This window comes from Haliotis rubra, unplaced genomic scaffold, assembly GCF_003918875.1.
Source record: "Haliotis rubra isolate DU_JTF1 unplaced genomic scaffold, ASM391887v1 Scf72, whole genome shotgun sequence".
Lineage (NCBI taxonomy): Eukaryota > Metazoa > Mollusca > Gastropoda > Lepetellida > Haliotidae > Haliotis > Haliotis rubra.
Window position 1 is genome coordinate 2452894 of NW_025767435.1, and position 19740 is coordinate 2472633.

General features: G+C 39.4%; 1 protein-coding gene across 2 annotated transcripts in view; it reads left to right on the plus strand.

Annotated features, from left to right (window-relative positions):
- Positions 1-9552, plus strand: part of LOC124259434 (T-box transcription factor TBX20-like) — a 28634-nt gene extending 19082 nt beyond the window's left edge. The window contains exons 3-7 of one of the 2 annotated variants that reach the window (XM_046693575.1): positions 408-687; positions 1345-1512; positions 1984-2060; positions 4034-4164; positions 8349-9552. In XM_046693575.1, the coding sequence (XP_046549531.1) occupies positions 408-687; positions 1345-1512; positions 1984-2060; positions 4034-4164; positions 8349-8728 (1036 nt within the window). In that variant the 3' untranslated portion in view covers positions 8729-9552. The remainder of the gene's footprint in view (positions 1-407; positions 688-1344; positions 1513-1983; positions 2061-4033; positions 4165-8348) is intronic. The other variant, XM_046693576.1, reaches the window with a different exon arrangement.
- Positions 9553-19740: the final 10188 nt, after the last annotated feature.

Below are 19740 nucleotides of genomic sequence, written 5' to 3' on the forward strand. Positions count from 1 at the left end.
CATTACACCTCTACAAACCTATTGTATAGGACATGAATGTTACACATTCTAAAACCAGCAACTTGTGTTTGACAAATGAACGGTTTGTCGGAACGATTACGCCTCTGCATTTTGTAAAATAAAGTCTTCCGGCAGAAAATATGTTCACTAGGTATTTTAATAGCGTTATCACATAGTATAAACCCTTTATGAAATACGCGTCTATTTTAACAGGTTCAACTCATTGCATGTGTTGCCCTCTCCACGTAGATTCGGCATGGGGCATGATATAGGACTTTAATTAATATTATTGTTTTTATCATTATTGGTTACATTTGGTTTTATTTTATTCCTTAGCAATTTGTAATCAGTCCTAGTGGGTGAATATGTATAACATTATCTTATTGTAAATGTGTTGTCTGTTCCAGACGCATGTTCCCGACGTTGCGGGTGTCGTTCACTGGTCTAGAGCTGGAGACGAAGTACATGGTGTTGATGGACATCGTCCCAGTGGACAACAAGCGCTATCGATACGCCTATCACCGGTCATCTTGGCTAGTGGCGGGGAAGGCTGACCCCCCTCTCCCCACCAGGTTTTACGTCCATCCTGACTCCCCGTTCACTGGCGACCAGCTGCAGAAGCAGACGGTCTCGTTTGAAAAGCTGAAACTCACAAATAACATGCTGGATAAGAACGGGCATGTAGGTGTAAGCGTGAATTAAACCTAATCTATTTGTGATTGTGATTTCACTTACAACATGCAGTCGTGTTGTTTAATCTATTAACAGAAAATAATAGTAATGACTTTTGTTTATTATTTTTTTTCGTTTTTCTTACTTTGCTAACAACAATGTAACAATGATTTTCATTTTTTTTATTTTCTTTATTGAACACAGCATAAACTATAGCAACACGTGACAGTTTCTTTATAAGAACAGTTCACATTTCCCGGAGATCAAACCAATATATAGAAATGCTGTTTTCTACTAAACATTTGCTCATATAAATTATATTACTTTTGGTTGGGTAATGTTATGTTTCAAGGCTACGACGTTTCATTGAACAAAACTGGGTAGCTTTAAAAACTGAAATACTTATTTGTCACACACACACACACACACACACACACACACACACACATTTTATCTGTTGCAATTAATGAAGATATATACTGCGTAAAAAGGATTCTATTAGGATAAGAATATTTTAACGCATTGATTTTTTAGTTTAGTGATTAATTTTGATATGTGTTTATTTAATTTTCAATATTCAATTATTAACTATTCCCACATGGACAGAATCATTTAATAAGGTAATAAGCCAATGATCGAATATAATCAAATATTTTCAAAATATATTTTCAGATTATCTTAAACTCGATGCACAAGTATCAGCCCCGTATCCATATAGTGAAGAAGCGGGATGCCACACCCAATCAGCCTTCCCTCACAAGTCTCGACGCCGAGGAGTTCAGGACTTTTGTGTTTCCTGAGTGCGTTTTTATTGCAGTCACGGCCTATCAGAACCAGCTGGTGAGTTGTCCTTACGTTGCCTAGTAACGAAACATAATGGTAAAATTGTAAATATATCAATTTTTATTGATTTACCCATTACATTGAAAATTGTGGATAGAAAAATATAAGATAATTGATATCGTGCACATCCTTTCTAAAATACAACGAAACCTTGTTAAACCGGACAGTACTATTCCAGAAATATTCCAGATGGAGAAATTGTAACGATTAGAGTGGGCGTAGGAATGATTAGCTTTGTATTCACAGACGTTCGATCAATATTCGTCCGAAAGGCAGGGTGTCCGGACAGTCAAGGTTTCACTGTATATTGAGAATTATTAAGCAAATATATCACCATTTTATAACTGATTCCTGGGGGAGATTGTTATTTCAAATTAGAGTGAATCATATCTGAATAAAGAATGTATTTGTTACCGATGTCAATTTGATAACATATAATATATTACCTTGACTTTTTATACGTTTCAGATCACAAAACTGAAGATCGACAGTAACCCATTTGCCAAAGGATTTCGAGACTCGACTCGGCTGACAGAATTTGAAAGGTAAACTCGTTGTGTATTGTATCTAACACAAACTCACATTTATATATAATACGTTCATACACTGCTAGAAGCTTGCAGTCGTTTATATTCCTCTTTCAGAGATCAACATTATTTTTACTGAGACCGGAGTAACTGTATATCCCATCCTTGTGTCACTGTCCGCCCTACTCGTGGAAGAACGCCGTACCTATACTATACGCAGTAACTGATTTAGTTGTATTGTCCAACAATTACCACCGACTCTCGGCATCACGATTTGTGTCCATAACTCCTATTCATGTGAAATAACATACCGCACACATTTGCACATTTTGACAGGAGGGGTGTTTAGTTAAAACCGATCCTATATTTTTTCACGCAAAATGTTATTATGCAAAATATTGGCGAAATGGCGAAATGGTGAAATTGTGATAAACACACGAATCCGGCGTCGCTTGGCAATTGTGTCGGATGTGATTTGACATTGACGGGAGGTGATAATCTACAGACAGCTTGTCTGCTTTTAAACAAGACACGATAAGTGACGGTAATAAGAGTCATCTGGTCTTTATCTATATACTTACTATTAGGAATTACAGCATGGAGCCGTTCTGTAACTAACGCCAAGATACAGGATGAGCGATATGAGAAGCGATAAGGGCGGACGCCACATTGGAAATGCAAATAGTGAGATGAAGACGGTGTTTGAAAGTGAATGTGAAAGTGGGGGATTTGCGATCTTTCTTCCGAATTGTTATTTTCTTGTCAAGATTATGTTCACTGGCGACATGCTTGTAATTTATTTCTCTTCACAAATACACACCGCGGACAATTGGGAATATTTTATATAAAAAAACTATATATGAAATGGATGTCCGTGATGTTTGTAGAAGGAACGCTAGTCCGGAAAATGGAACTGCTTGATGTTTATATTGCTTCGAATTTTGATATATAATTTATGAGACCAGCTTTGACAGAAGACTTATTGTAACATACTGAAAAAAGCTTCACGAGAATACGTTTCGACTGAAGTGAGAACATATGTTTGTATCAGCGCTATTACTATGGGCAAGCTGTCTTGCTTGTGGAGTCCTGGAGACAGCTGTTCTACCATATATTTATGAATCGGTAATAACAGATCTATAAAAGCCTCATTTTGAAATATTAGGATATCTTTTTTATATATGCTTGTCCTTTTCTCTCCAGTCTAGTTCATGCAATAATAATTGTATGTATTCTTCTACACATACTTTGACGATTAATGACGCTAATTTGTGGTTGCACGAATCTGCTTTTTTGATGTGTATTGAGTTAAAATTTAATGTGGCATTGGTAATCTTTCAGGCGTAGTGTGACTGCAATCTGGATTTATATATTACAACACAACTTAAGATGCAAATTGAACTAAAACAATATTTTTTTTACATTCCGAAAAACCTGTGGTAGTCAGTTTCAGAACTGTAATATATTCACGGTCGTTTAGAAATAAGACATAAGGGAATTGATTAAAGGAAATGCGCAATCTGTACACAAAAGTATAATTTGTATATTTCTAGAGGACTGTTTGATCTGGGAGTTTTTAAATAACAAGATAATTCTGTCTAGTGAGTGGGTGGCTAAAAGTGAGTGGATTTTAGCAATATCCCAGTAATATCTCGGCCGGGAGGCACCAGAAATGGTCTTTACGCATTGTACCCGAATGGGGAATAGAACCCGGTCTTCGGCGTGACGAGCGAACGCCTTAACCACTAGGCTACCCCAGCGCCCTAATTTCATTTGATAGAGATCGTAACAGGACTGTCTGACTGAACGGTAAACCCTGTTGGAGTGAGTGAGTCAGTTCGGCTCTCACCGTTTTCAGCAATATTCTTTCAAAAACACACAAATTGTGTGTTTGGAATCGAACTCGGGACCGCTGCAAACACACCACTATAGTCATTTCCACGGAAACGCTCTGTCATGGGCATATTGTATATATCTGTTCCTTCTTCCAGTCCTATTTTCCGAGAGAGCATGGAAAGCCTCCTCCACAACCACACTTACGCCCGCTCCCCCATCCGTTCATACACCGACGCCGAGCTCGAGGAGGTGATGCTCAAACAGCGGGAATACCTCCTAGCCAAGGGTAAGTCTCTAAACCTTCATACTTACTCCCCCGCCCAGCTCTGTCGATGATAAGGTCCTAAATGAACCAAGATTTTCTTCAAGTTCAATCTCCCATCTAAATGGTTATCCTTTTCAATTGAAATGGAATTAATTGATTCTATCAAAATTATATATTTTCACAGATTAAGCGTAAGTCTGTTGCACCACTGGGTTGCATTTATATCGTCATTGAATATATACACCTGATAAAAGCCTAGAACAGCTTCTTCTCCATTGTCGCATATCTAAACTCCCTTAACACACAAAAAAACAGTGTGGGGTATTCTGTGAGAACACAAGTACTGTTTCACACCAGGTAATATAAGCGCCTAGAAGAGAGGAAATTTTAAAGAAAATGGAGCTTGAATATTTTGAGGAATATCTTTTCGAAGTAAGACTGGGTACTTAATGTTATAACTGTATCCCCCAAAATATCCATCTGTTCTGTTCATCATAAAAATGAAGGGTGTTAACTCGCTTCAACGTCTCTACTACGCTGTCTACTACTATGTCTGCACAGCGATAACGATATTTCTTGCACAATTGTTGATTTCTGTGTGAATTACATCCGTTTGTAATTCCACGTACCATGTGATGTGTGTAAAAATAGAACATAAAACTATTACAGTCATGTTCATGGTAATGACGGTATTATTCGGAGACATCACACCCGACGTTGCCTTGAGGTGGTGAGGTGAAATTGGGTTTAACGTTGTGCTTGAGAATATTTCGCTCATATGACGACGTGCATGCGTGTGTATGTGTATGTGCGGCTGCTTGTACTAGCCAAGACTGAAGCTGGTTTTTATAGTGCTAGCCCACTGAGATACCGTGCCGCAGTGAAGCATGAATACCCCACTCAGACACATTATACTGACTCCGAGCCGACCAGTCCTTGTTGTACCCATTAATGCCGAGCGCCAGACAGGGACCAACAAGTACCATATTTAACGTCTTTTGGTATGACGCGATCGGGGATCGAACCCGCGACCTTCCGCTCTCCGGGCGGACGCTCTAACCACGACGTTGCCTTGAACCGTAATATTACACAGCATTGTTAAGGTAGGATTGTATATAGGTTGGGCCAAGTATACAATAATCTATATAACATGATGAAAACATTGTCGAATATAAGGGAAAATATGTATAAATCAGTTAAGTCATACCCACAAAAATACATACATACCTAAGTGATGTAACACGACAAATTAGCACAGACAATTATACGCTTAATTACATTAGAATATGTATATGAAATAAAATATATATCATATTGTAAAACAATTTTATATGGATGCATTATAAAAATTCATATTTTCAACACAAACTGAAGAACATACTACATCATATGTAGACTCCTTACATAAGGTACCACATGGGTACAATTTGTGAAGCCCATTTCTGGTGTCCCCCGCCGTGATGTTGCTGGAATATTGCTAAAAGCGGCGTAAAACCAAACTCAGTCAGTCAGTCAGTTACATAAGGTAAGGAAAAATGCGTAGTGATTTTATAGGTTCTTCGCGTACTATTTTAGGATACAAAGAAAAATGACGATACATTTGTCCAGTAATGTAAGTTCATAAACGGTGTAAAGGCAAATATGAACATATAGCACTCGGGCATTATTGTGAAGAATGATCACTTGAACAATAGTGTTATAGTGTAGCGTTGATGATACTGACAATCAGCTGTCAAATGTTCGGTGAAGGTTTGGCTCCCAGACCAACACTCCCGTGACGTTAATGCACGTATTGCATGTGTTTTGCCTTTCATGTGAGCTGTCCGAATAAGCAGAGGTTACCAGCTCCCCACCCACCACTAAGTCTAGGTAGCCTCCCTTGACCCTTATAAACACGATGTTCTTGATAGTTCGGGGCTCGGTCTTGTATCAACTAGGATACGGTTGATATTTCACATTGGGTAATCTTCTAATAGCTTCTTGTTGACCATTGCCTCCTCAAACCATATAAAACAGCCGTTGTTCTTTTGAGTAAGATCTAAATTTAAACAGTTGCATATTTCTAATGACATTATTACCGCGTTTAACCTTCCATTGAATGATAATGTGTGATCAAACATTAGTAGTATTGTTCTAAGCTTTGCTATCAATGTTGGCTTTGTGGTGATCACCAAATTGTTTCTGTAAGCCTTTTGATACGGCGTGGTGTGCGAGTGCGCACCCAGCCACATGAATACTAACATAGCCTGATAAGAAATGAAATACAAAATAACAGGGGGCAAAGAAATGATCCTTGGCCCATACCTTACGAACTATTAGAATCAGTTCTGTCAGTAGTTTTGATGGCAGGGGGAGATAAAGCAACACCTGTACGTATGTCCTCCTGGTGGTCTCGCGAGAGGTCACGTGGACTGACCCTTGTCGTAAAGGGGACTGGTTGTCGTTAAGTAGGTCTCATCCGTTTGTCATCTTGGTCAAAAGCAACACACTAGCGGTTATATTAAATGTATTCCTTGCGTGATGCCGACGCCCTCGGTTGTAATCGTAAACGAGGAGCAAGATATTTGAATGCTTGTCTAAGAAATAGCTAGGTTCTTTTACAAAGGACGCGTTAAGACTAAGGGAATTCCCTGTGTGCTACACGCGATATACTCTCAGATAGCACAGCTCGATGACAAGGCCATATCTGCCATCATTTGGCTCATTTGCCAGCTCCATTATCACTAATTCATAGTGTACTATTGAGTTACTCCACAAGTCCCTCATCTCGGTGTAACAAAGGATTACAAATGACATGTGACAAACGCAGCCGAACTAATTCTTTTTATCCAAGCATTTATGTGTCACTCACAGAAGCGGTGTATCAGTTTTGTTTTTATATACCAGGCTATGAATTGTCTTTGTTTTCCGAATCTTCCACATACTTACCTTGCATGACCATTGACGAGTAGAATGTTCTCTCAGTGTCCCCTGCCCAGGTAAGGAGGCCGATCCGACTCTCATTCACAGTATTGGAATCCAGTGCCTAATAAAGACACCATTGTTCTATAAAGCGTGAGACAATGACATTTGATGTTGGGCTGTTGGGCAGGGGATACAACTGGTTGTGTAACCTACCTGTTCAGGTGTAGTCAGGTGTTGGGCGGACTTCTTCAGTCGGTCCGGCACGCAATACGGAAGCAGTCAGTGTTCTGGATAGTCTTTGAAGTTTAATGGTGTCTAGATCATGTTTAAGTATTAAGTTGATAACGATCAAACACATTTATCAAAACACCCATTCCGTAAATATGATACAGACTGTGGTTTCTTTCTTGCGACCATCTTAATATTAGCATTTTTATTGTGTTTGTATTTGTCAGAATCACACTGGAAAATATTAACCAATCAAAACATGAGAAAATCTGAAACATTCTCCCCGATTGTGATAGTTTGCTCGGTGTTCGCCTTACTTTGGGCATGCTTCATATTTGAGACGAATTAAACAATATTCTTGTTAGCCATTCAGAAGTTGAAAATACAAAAGGAAATGAACCTTATTATATATAACAACTTCTAAGTTTAGTGACGACGTTTCAGGGCGTCTTTATTCCCTTTCCAAAACGTAGAAGTTGTTGTGAAGGACCTAAAGGATCCCTGACAAAGATTAAGGGAGTTGTTATCCATAAAATGTTTTGTGACTTAACACGTCTTTAATAATCTTCCTTCGAATGTTACGAATGTTTGTTTCTAATATCCACATACCGGAAACACTAATCTAGTGCAAAAACGATAATTGATTTGAATATCTTTTCTAAACAGTGCTTCAATAATATGTTTTATGATCGAGTGGGTAATGAGACACGATAATAATAGTTTTAACAGGTTATCCGTTTAAACCGCGACATAACTGAAATGATGTATGCGTTAAACTCCCGCAAGCACCTAGTGCCATACAAGCGACACGTTGTAAACATAAACTGCCGGAAAAACGGAAGTATACACGACAAACCTAAGGTTCAAACCACAAACATGATATCCGTATGGAACAACTGTTTCTTGTTTATTTAAATGCAGCCATTTTCATTTCAGACGGCAGAACACATTCAACATTCAACACATTAGAAAGTTGTAATTCTTAATCACTGTGAAATAGATGCAATTTTCTGTCAAATATAACGATGCTGGTTGTATTTTCACATACCAATAACAAAATCTTTACTTTTTAGATGACCCGTCGTCTATGGACAAGAACGGCGTGTTCCCGTCCCCTACCTGGTCAATTTGGCGTCCTATTTGCTCCACTATGATGAACTCGTCCTTCTACACAGCCAGTCGGCCGTTTTATACATTCTATGGAGGCTTTCTTGGACTTGCAAACTCGAACGCACCGTTTCCATCAGTAGCGTTCCATCCGGGTCTCACGGGCGTGAACGGGTATCCTCCTCCTGTGAGGGAGATGACCCAACCCAGTGCATCTGTGGTCCCCTCGGAACACTCACCCAGCCCTCACCATCACCTGGGCATGTACAACCGATACCACCCATACATGTCCCCTGATAAACTTAAAAGCCCTGACTCAACTATGGTGGATGGTTGTCACCCCTGATGACCTTCACATTGTGACTGCAAAGCTCCACACACCGATATGTTACACTTCCGGTCGTCATCGAAAATTCGGAGACGGCTTCAATCGGGGACATGTCTTTCATCTATAATGGCTGTTATGTGCAGAAATTGACCACAGATTATACGGGGGAAGATGTTATGAGTGTTTTGTGTTGATTTTGTTATCAGTAATATAAAAAGCCAGAAAATATACTCTGCTCACAACTGTGAACACAACGCGAGAACTGGTACCTTAGTTTATTATTGACAATTTGTTGATTATTGAAATATTTATGGAATTGACAAGTAAAATTATTAATATTTTCCTTATTCTATTTGTGAATTATTCACCTATTGATTTGAGAGAACGCAGATATAAACGATTAGTTAACGATGAGGGCGGTATGATAGCATTGTGGTCTAAGTGTTCGCTAATCGCTCGGAAGGAGCGGGTTCCACGTGGGTACGTGATATGATATAACTAGAATATTTCTGGAAGCAACGAAAACCAAACTCACTAAGCAGTTAACTATGAACACGTGATCGATGCACAAAGTAACCAGAATGCTGTGATTTCATTCCAAATCAACAAGAAAGCAAACATAGCTACGGGAAAAGACAAATGTTTATGATTGTTGTACAGTCACATATCACTTGTAAATATTTCATAAAGTTTGTAAATGTCTTCCATGTACATGCATGTATACGAGATTCTGTACCACTCTCCTCGCTGTACAAAGTGTGTTCATATCAAGAACTTGTGTTTGTATGTTATGTGATATATTTCTGAATCAGCTGTTCTGTAAATAAAGAAATTGACCATGATTCGAGTATGCTTTTATTGTATTTGTGTGTCGTATATTTGCAGGTATGAGTGAGTGAGTCTGGTTCAGTTCCCCTTTGTAGCGTTTGAATCACCGTGTATCGCCTTTTGTCAAAGTTTGTGAGTTGAATTGAACGTCACATGGGCTTTGTGTCAGCCATATGGTGATGAGAACAAGATATTGTATATATGCGCTCGGTGTCAGTGGACTGTCTGACTGAGTATGGTTTTACGCCGCTTTTAGCAATATTCCAGCAATATCACGGCGGGGGACATCAGAAATGGGCTTCACGGATTGTACCCATGTGGGAAATCGAATTCCAGCCTTCGGTGTCAGTGGAACATTTACCACTTACTTTTATGAAAATGATAATCGTGACGTCTTTCAGTGGCATTTAGAAGTTGTACATTGACCTGATGAAGGGACCTGGAATGGTCTCGAAACGTCGTGAGAGAAATTAAAAAAGAAGTTTAATCCATAAAAATATCTTGGACATCGATAATCGTGACGTGGGTTTCCAAGGGTACGTACCAAGTGTACTTTATTGCCTGTTAAAGTACTGTCGGCGCCTTGATCTTTTAGCGAAACATCTTAGAATATGGCGTTAAAGCACTCGGACGCAAGCACCCTATCGTGCTTTAACTATAATAGTTCAGGGCGAAAGTGTGCTTTATTACACTATACGTGGTGACAGGGCGAACTGTATTTCTTAAAATAACCATCACATAACCAATTCCCATCCACTGACTTAGCCATATGAAATTGAAATAAAAGAAACGAATGAGATCGCCTTATTTGTTTTACTTTTAGATCTATGAATAAAGGTTCAGTGAGAGAAAAAAACTCCACAAGGCTGTATGACAAAAGGGATAATTTGAACTTTCCGATAGACAACTTCCCTTCCATGTCGAGCAATATTCCAACAGCTCCAGCCTTTGGTGTTTACATTGAGGTACAATCGAGGATGTTCTTTTAACCAAGATATCACAGAGCTTCACGCGACTCTTGCTCAGAAGTTGTCCGACCAAGGTTACAACATTCAAGGCCTCAGTAAAGTTTTCAAATGGGTTTATGGTTGACATGTGGAGAAGATTTCAAGATCTGATGCATAAGTGATGTCCGATGCAATTCCCTATTTTGACTTGTACCATATGTTTTCAGGTGAACAATTGACAAGCCTTTGCATATGTTTATGACGTTGCCACCAGTGGGGCAGGATACTCTCACCTTTTTGAGAACATCTGGTATCATCACTATTTGATAGTGATTAATGGACACATGCTTTGTCACCGTATATCATGATGTCAATCATTTGATTGTCTGGTTCAGACTCGATTGACTAACACATTAACATACAGCTGTAATATTGTTTAGAGTGGCGTCATTATACAAACACATGCTCTAAATGTAGCAGGAATTGTACAGGCGACTCGACTTAGCAGAGACATCTTATGGATGTGAAAAGGGTCTGGGTACTTTTACACAGCTGAGACGCATGGAATTATATCATTTACTTACACTACGGAGGCTCATGGACAATGATAATTTACTTACACTACGGAGGCTCACGTAGACTGATAATTTACTTACACTACGGAGGCTCACGTAGACTGATAATTTACTTACACTACCGAGGCTCACGGAGACTGATAATTTACTTACACTACGGAGGCTCATGAACACTGAGAATTTACTTACACCACGGAGGCACATAGACACTAATAATTTACTTCTACCACGGAGGCACATACGCACTAATAATTTACTTACACAACGGAGGCACATAGACACTAATAATTTACTTACACCACGGAGGTACATAGACACTAATAATTTACTTACACCACGGAGGCTCATAGAAGCTGATACTTTACTTACACCACGGAGGCTCATAGACACTAATAATTTACTTACACCACGGAGGCTCAAAGAAGCTGATAACTTACTTACACCACGGCGCCTCATAGACACTAATAATTTACTTACACCACAGAGGCTCATAGAAGCTGATAATTTACTTACACCAGGGAGGCACATAGACACTGATAATTTACTTGAATTGTGCACACAATCTATCTACGATTTTTCAGTATGTCCTGTGAATCAGTTAGGAATACAACAACAACAACAACAACATATATTTGGCTAGAACGTCGTGGTCTATCTTGCTGATTAGAACTTGCGTTATTGTAACCAAGCAATACATTACATCGTGTTAGAATATGTTCAGTACTAAAGTACAAGCTAAAGCCAAAAGCAATGATAACGATTAATTGTAATCACTAACATGCGATGGGAAAAATCAAATCATGTACAACACTTTTGTGAAACCTGCTGTCTCACGTCTCACGTTTCCTTCACTGCGCACAGATAAACCATAAATCCGAAATTTGAATCGGCAATTCTACATGTAGAATATATTATCTAGCACTATAATAGGATGCGGCGATCGTCTTGGCGTTCATACAATTTAGTATGAACTACACCACTAGTCTTTCAGGGACGGTGGGTAGCCTGGTGGTGAAAGCGTTCGCGCATCACGCCGAAGTGAGTGAGTTTAGTTTTACGCCGCACTCAGCAATAGTCCAGTTAGATGGCGGCGGTCAGTAAATAATCGAGTCTGGACCACACAATCCAGTGATCAACATCATGAACATCGATCTGCGCAATTGGGATACGATGACAAGTGTCAACCCAGTCGGCGAGCCTGAAAATCCGATCCCGTTAGTCGCCTCTTACAACAAGCATGGGTTGCGGAAGACCCATTCTAACCCGGATCTCCACGGGTATGTGGCCAGTGTCAGCGGAGCTACAGGTATGTTATATCTCATATCTTTTGACGATACTTTCAGCGAGTCTCTGCTGCTGTATATGCGTATTATTTAATGCCCTCTCACATACTATACAGCTTAGTTAAAGAAATAGAGGATATTATATGAGTGCCCATGTCATATTATGTTTACGACACGAGTGTCGTAAACATAGTATGATATGGGCACGAAATGATATTCTGTTTATTACCGAAGCCGTCAAATTGAGGAAAATATAAATCCAAAACTACTTTCAAACATAGGCTGGCTACCTGCCGTCGCAGCATGTAGAACGCAACGTCACAGCAGAAACGTGACGTCATAGCATTGTTCATGACGTCTCGTCACCATGACAAAGTGATATTTTGCCCTATACTAGGGCATCGTATGAAAAATATGAACCCCGATATTTTCGCCCTCGTAGGTAATAATTATTAAGAAATACAGTTCGCGCTACCACCATGTATAGTGTAATAAAGCACACTTTCGCCCTGAACTATTATACTATTATAGTTAAAGTACGAGGTCGCATGCGTCCGAGTGCTTTACGCTATAATAGTTCAGGGCGAAAGTGTGTTTTATTACACTATACATGGTGGTAGAGCGAACTGTATTTCTTTTCTAAGATGCCAAATTTAATACTTTCTAAGGATAATTACGATTAATCTAAGGCAGAAAACAAACGACAGTGTCGGTGACCTAAATTAAGAATCCTCGCACATGGCTAACTGGCGCACTGTTCTACTGATGTGTCTGCCCAACCCCCCACCCCCACCCCACGTTAGACGAATGTTACCAGAAAAAACCAAATGATAACAGTTTCCTGGCGGTTTACGTTCGGATTAAATATCTTCTCTCTAAATTATTTTAATTACATCTGTGATTAATGTTAACCTAGACTAAACAATTAACGTTAACCATATGGGGCAATATGAACGTCGCATTTCAAATATCAACGTACGTTTAGATCAGTACATCCAGATGAATCTGAGTAGTCCAGCGACATTCCACGATTGCATTGTGGGAATGTAAACATTGCGAACGTTACCGTGTCGTTGAACATTTGTGAGTCGAATTAAGACATTTTAACCGTCGGAAAACATAAACGTAATGAATCCACCAGTAATGTTAGCTGCGTGAAGCAACTGCAAACCAAGAAACGGGATGCAACGGAGTAGTTTACTGTTGGAGGCTGTACCAGGCGATGACAACTGACATGCATCGTGACGTCGCTTATATTGTGACGTAATGCAAAAAGTGTTCGATTACGAGGGGGCAGGCTAGAATGGCGCAGTGACGCCAATGCATTGTGACGTAATGCAAAAAGTGCACATGATCGTCTAATAAAGTACTGTCGGCGCCTTTGATCTTTCACCGAAGCATCTTAGAATGAAGAATATTACATTTTATTATGTAAGCATATTTTTCCGGCTACCTGATTGGTCTAGAGTCGGTCACGTGACCGTCGACGGAAAAGCATATTGACTCCAACCCAGGTCCGACCAAAAGTCATATTGACTTGAGTTACTATGACGTCAAGCTGTGACGTCATTCTATTGTTTACATGTCACAGTATTGTTGACATAACGTTATTGCTTTGTAGTGAAAATAAAATTACTTTTCTTGACTAAATGGACATGTTTTGGTTTTTTAGAAGCTTTTTTCGGTAATTACATAATAAAACAATTGTGGACTGGTGAATTCGGTCAATACCTGTTTTTATGGACCTGCGAAAAGCAATATTGACCTCGGACTTCGTCCTCGGTCAATACTGCTTTTTGCGGGTCCATAAATAGAGAATACTACACGAGGTCTCATTACATACGAATTATACGAAACGAGTGTCCTTCCTGTGGTATCTGACCTAGCGAAAGCGAGGTCAGATAACATAGGAAGGTCACGAGTTTCGTATAATTCGTATGTAATGAGACCGAGTGTGGTATTTTATTTATTACCCACGTCTTACATGCATTAAACTGACAAAATAGCGTATTTTTGTTAATATTTTGGTTTCAAACCGAAACCGGTTTCATAAAGGGGTTGCGGAAGAGTTTTGTACTGTAGTACAATATTTGCATGACGTCACACCAAAATGACGTCACTGCCTTGGTAACCGACGTCACGATGCAAGTCAGCTGTCATCGCCTCGAACAGCCTCCTATAGTAAACTACTCCGTAGCACCTCGTTTCTTGGTTTGCAGTTGCTTCATTCGGCTAACATCACTGGTGGAAACATTGCGTTTATGTTTTTCGACGGATATAATGTCTCAGTTCGACTCACAATTAAACAGCGACACGGCAACGTTCTCGATGCTTACATTCCCACAATGCATTTAAGTTGTAGAATGAATGAATTCACGTGTTTGTTATGAATGAAAATATAGTTACGTCAGAATGTGACCTAATTGAGAGGTCATCGGTTATCCAATCAAACCGTTAGAATCTCAGGTCAAGTCGTTACGACACAGGTCAACGCGATACGACACACGTGTGACGTACGAGATTAGTATGCAACTACCCATACGTTGACCACGTGGGTAATAAAAACAGGTATTGACCGCGTGTTCCTGTGCTCAAAGCTCAGGTCACAAATCGGTGAAGTCGAGCTCGGAGAGTCCGTGGATGGGTGACCTTGTTTGGCAGCTTGACTCCTGAGAGTTTCTAGGACTTGAGTCCTACCCTACAACGAAGCACATGTGACACATGTGGTCTCACCTTAGGCAAGTGAGTTTGTTCAAAATTATCTCTGTTCACCCAGCAGGAAAATGGGTACCCGGTGGAAAAAGTCATATGACTATAACCTTCTAGCGCCTAACAGGCAGCTTGGGTTATCCGGGGTAATAATGTGCTGTGCCTTGATTGTTAGCGCTATGAGCATACCTAGTGTGGAGTTTGACACATTATTATTATTATCACCAGTCTATAATTATTGTATAATATTATAACGTTCCCTCCATACTGTAACAAACCGTTCCACTCCCCCTCCCCGATGGCCACAAACAAGATTTAGCTCACTTTTCAGATGCACGGTAAGGAGTTCCCTCGTGCTTGCTATTGCATACGTAATACACCCCCAAAAAAAAAAATATTAAAATTAAAAAAAAAATTAAAAAATAATAATAAATAAAAAATAAAATAAAATAAAATAATAAATAAATAAATAAATATAAAAAATAAATAAAAATAAATAAAGAAAGAAAGAAAAGATAAAATAAATAGATAAAGAAAAACAAATGGTTTCAGAAGGCATTATGTGAATAAGTGAGCAGCTTCCATCTGACCATGGTTCGCAAGGCGAATCATCATATCTTATCGCATGTTGAGATCAGCTGAAATCATACATTACACCAAAATCGATACAGTCCTGATTAGAATTCGGCGCAAATTACCCTGGTTCACCATACGAATATAGATCTCTCACACGGGAACGAATCACCACGCAACGCCGAGACCATCAATTACGTTTACGGCCTACAAACATCGACATGTACTAGAGAAGCCAGCAGGTTTAACGAGCTTACATCTAACGATATGCTTCACTTTGCGCAAATCTGGAAAATGACTACCGAGTTATGAGATGGGAGCTCGACAATCTATGGTTAATTCGTAGCTGGACCCGTTAGCTGGACCCGTTAGCCACCCTCCGTTTTCTCAGCCTATTGCCAACATCATCGATATAATAAAATAACAATTTTAAACTAGTCAGCTGTGTAATCGAGTTGTCGCTCCAACGGCCGCGGTGATTTATAGCGGGCAGTGGACAGAAACCACTGGTAAGGAAGCATGGCGAGAAACGAACACCAGAGAGAGGACAGTGGTCGCCCCAATAGTTCCACGCCTGCTGTAATCAGGGTGATGAATGGCAGGGAGTCGCGGTTACCTCTTGACCAAGCTGTGAAGTCAGCTCGCGACATGAAATTGTCCGCTTGTGCATTAAACCGATGTCATAACGCGTTGATCCGCCATATTGGCTTTGTGGTTTCGGGAATTCCCGTCATCCATCAAATTGTCTGGACTTCCGCTTGTGCGATTCGCACCGTGTAGAGTCTGTCCTTCCATATTCAAAGCTTCAATGCACTTAACCTTTTTTGTCGTCAATATGATCGGTCATAACTCCAACGTTATTTGGGAACTTGTGAAGTTTTTATCGCGATAAAATTGTGTTGTGGGATCGGTGGAACGATAAACCAACTTGGCCTCGAAATTTCGGGGGTCATATTTTTCTTCACTGGGAAACAACCCAATTTTCTGTCACACTAATTCTGTTTTCCTTGCATGGTTACTCTTGGTTTAGTGTTAGAACGACGGAAACCAATATTACATGAAATTTGAACGATCTAGGATAACCACACCAGCCATTTTGACAATGAGATTTGACATTAATTTCACATTGTGTCAAATCATATGATAATGAAGTACAGTCAAAATTTCAGTGAAATTGTATTATATGAGCATTTACTGCATCGTGGTAGCGTTATCTCATATAGCACTCCCTCTACTGAGATGGCTAGTTAATTTAATGCACTCCTCCACAACGTTTTCAATCAAGCAGTAAAATAAATCATGTTTTTCTTTTAAATAAAAAAACGGGTAAACTATCACATATCATTATTATGTTTTGGATCATTTGTGACAATTTCATTTTACTGTTTAAACAAGCTGAAAATACGTATTACAGAACCTAGATACATATTTTATAAATGTTAATGATATTTATTTACATTATATCGAATTCAAATGAAATATAAATAATTTCGATCATTTTCAAAGTTCATCAATAATTACAGGAGTTTTACTGCGATCTCCTCCTAACGTTGTTAGAGAGCTTAACGTTTGCCATTTTCCTAACGTCAAATTGTATTAATCTGTCTCGCGTTTGCCACAGTCATATTAAAGAGGAAACGCAAGCGAATATAATATGTGCTTAATTTCCAAGGGCAGGCCTTATATTAAATACAACTGCAATCGTGATGATATAAAGCTGGTATTCCAATACTCCCATAGGGCCAAAGTCCATTTTAATTATCAACATAGCTCTCCCATTGTCTCATGTGTGAGCGCTTTTGGAGATATTGATAACCATAGATGGATATAAAACGTCTGCAGGCGTTTGCACTTTGTGCCTATGGGAAATTCATATAAAATGGTTACAAAACCATATCTCAGTAACGTGTGGACATACTAACACTTTGATAACTTCATTAGATTTTGGATAACTGATGATCTCATTGATGGACGGCGTCCTGGGCATATATGTGAACAACCCGACGCCCGGCCGTCGTTGTAGGTGTGTGCCTTGTACTTATAACACTAAAATGACCCAGTGCTGTGGACATTTAGTTTAATTACATGAAAATGTTTTTCCCAAATGTGATGCAAGTTTAGGATAATGTAAATACTTCTGTTTGATAGTGTTACTATGTATACACTGTATATACATTTAACGCCATCTGCAGCCACGAGGTGTCACGGTGTCCGGTATCACTGGACGCTCGGACACCTGCTAACGGTAAGTAATGTCTAGACGATCGAAAAACATTTCAACTTCTCAAAATTGCTGGGTAAACGCCCACAGAGATGTATTTGGACAGTGTTTATGCGTGTGGTCATTTGGGAGACCGTTGATGTTATTTTTCCTACAATTTGGTCTATAGTTACAGATAGGAGGATTCCGTACCACAGAGGGCAACATTAATATGTGAGTGAGTAAGATTTTACGCCGCTTTAGCAAAATTCCACTAATATCACAGAGGCGGACACCTGAAATGGAATACCCACATTGTACCTATGTCCGGATTCAAACCCGGGCCTTAGTAGTAACGAGCAGTGCTTTAATCACTAGGCTACCGGACACCATATTAACAAGTATAGACTGAACATTCGTGTATGGGTCACGTGGCTGGACATTCCCGAGTACGACGTCGACGTTAAACAGTTAAGACGAAATCATGCGTATTAATGCGGCGAATGGACCTTAAGTTTCTATTTGGCAGGTATAAGAAATATTGCTATTTTGCAAATACGAAATGATCGAATTGCCTGAGAAACATGCTTATCCTGGTATTAGCGAATAGGTGAATGGTGTTCAAACGAAGAATCGAACATGTTCCAACGCCATCTTGTCGGACTAGTAAATAATCGCGTTTGACCAGACAAGTGACAGAAAGCGTGAACTACCATCCACGACATCGGGGTAAGATGACAAGCAAACATCCAAGTTGCAATGCAAGACCAAACAATGCCAATAGCAGTAGCTGATAAACAAATTTAGGCATTGGGGACAGGTGATATCACCGACTTCCCACGTCGATGTCGTAATGAGAACTAGGCTATATCAGTCGTATGACAACAGAAGCGATAAAACCAGTTCCATAATTTTCACTGCACGATTCCGACTATATCATAAGCATGTGTGTATGAATCACTATTAAAATTATACCTGGTGCATATCCTGTCCATTGTGTTCAAACACATGCAAAGGAAAGTCAACTGTTCTTCACAAAACCGGGAAAATATGTCAAAATAGGAATTCGCACAAGACACCAATTTTGCCACTGATGTGTCAAATTGTAAAGTGAGTGAGTGAGTTAATATTTAGCGTCACACTGGCAATATTCCAGCCATATCGTGACGGGAACAATTTAATTTATATCGATATTACAATCAATAAATTCAGAACGTAAACACATCGAAGGACAGTACAAATACAAAAGTATCACAGCTCTTAATTTGAAACTAGTAAGCTATAAATAAATCACTACAGACAACAGTGCAATATAAAAACGGGCTACTGACCACCAGCAACTGAAGACTGATTACCGTACTAGGGACCATGGGGACTTACAGTACCTTTGCTACCTACATGGACCCTAGCTGGATTTATATGAACTCTTCAGCAGCTGGCCATTGTAGTCACATTTAGCCAAACGTAAAATGACAAAAATACTACATTTAAAAAATCTGGGAAATTTAAATTGCCTTTAAATGTTTTGGAACTTACGTAACCCCTAGGGGGGACAATAATTTGACAATACTTTAAGCCGTCAAATTTTAAAGGAAAAATGCCATAGACGGGTATTATCAAAATGTTTCAAGTGTTAATCTAGAAATTTACCATTACACAACTTTCATCGAGTATGTATCTGAACCTGTTTAAAGTTAAACATTTCAAGAACTAACATTAAGCTGTCAGTCTGTGAAAGGCATTTCAGCTTTTGTTAACAAGCCGTGGACAGAGGAATTACCCTATCGGGTGACAATTCCCACTTGAAATATCACACATGGTCTTCTCTATGGCCGCACGTGCTTCCCGCAGCTTGAGATACTTCAATAAATATTTCTCCCTATCTATGACAACACAAGCACCAAGTGCCATATGT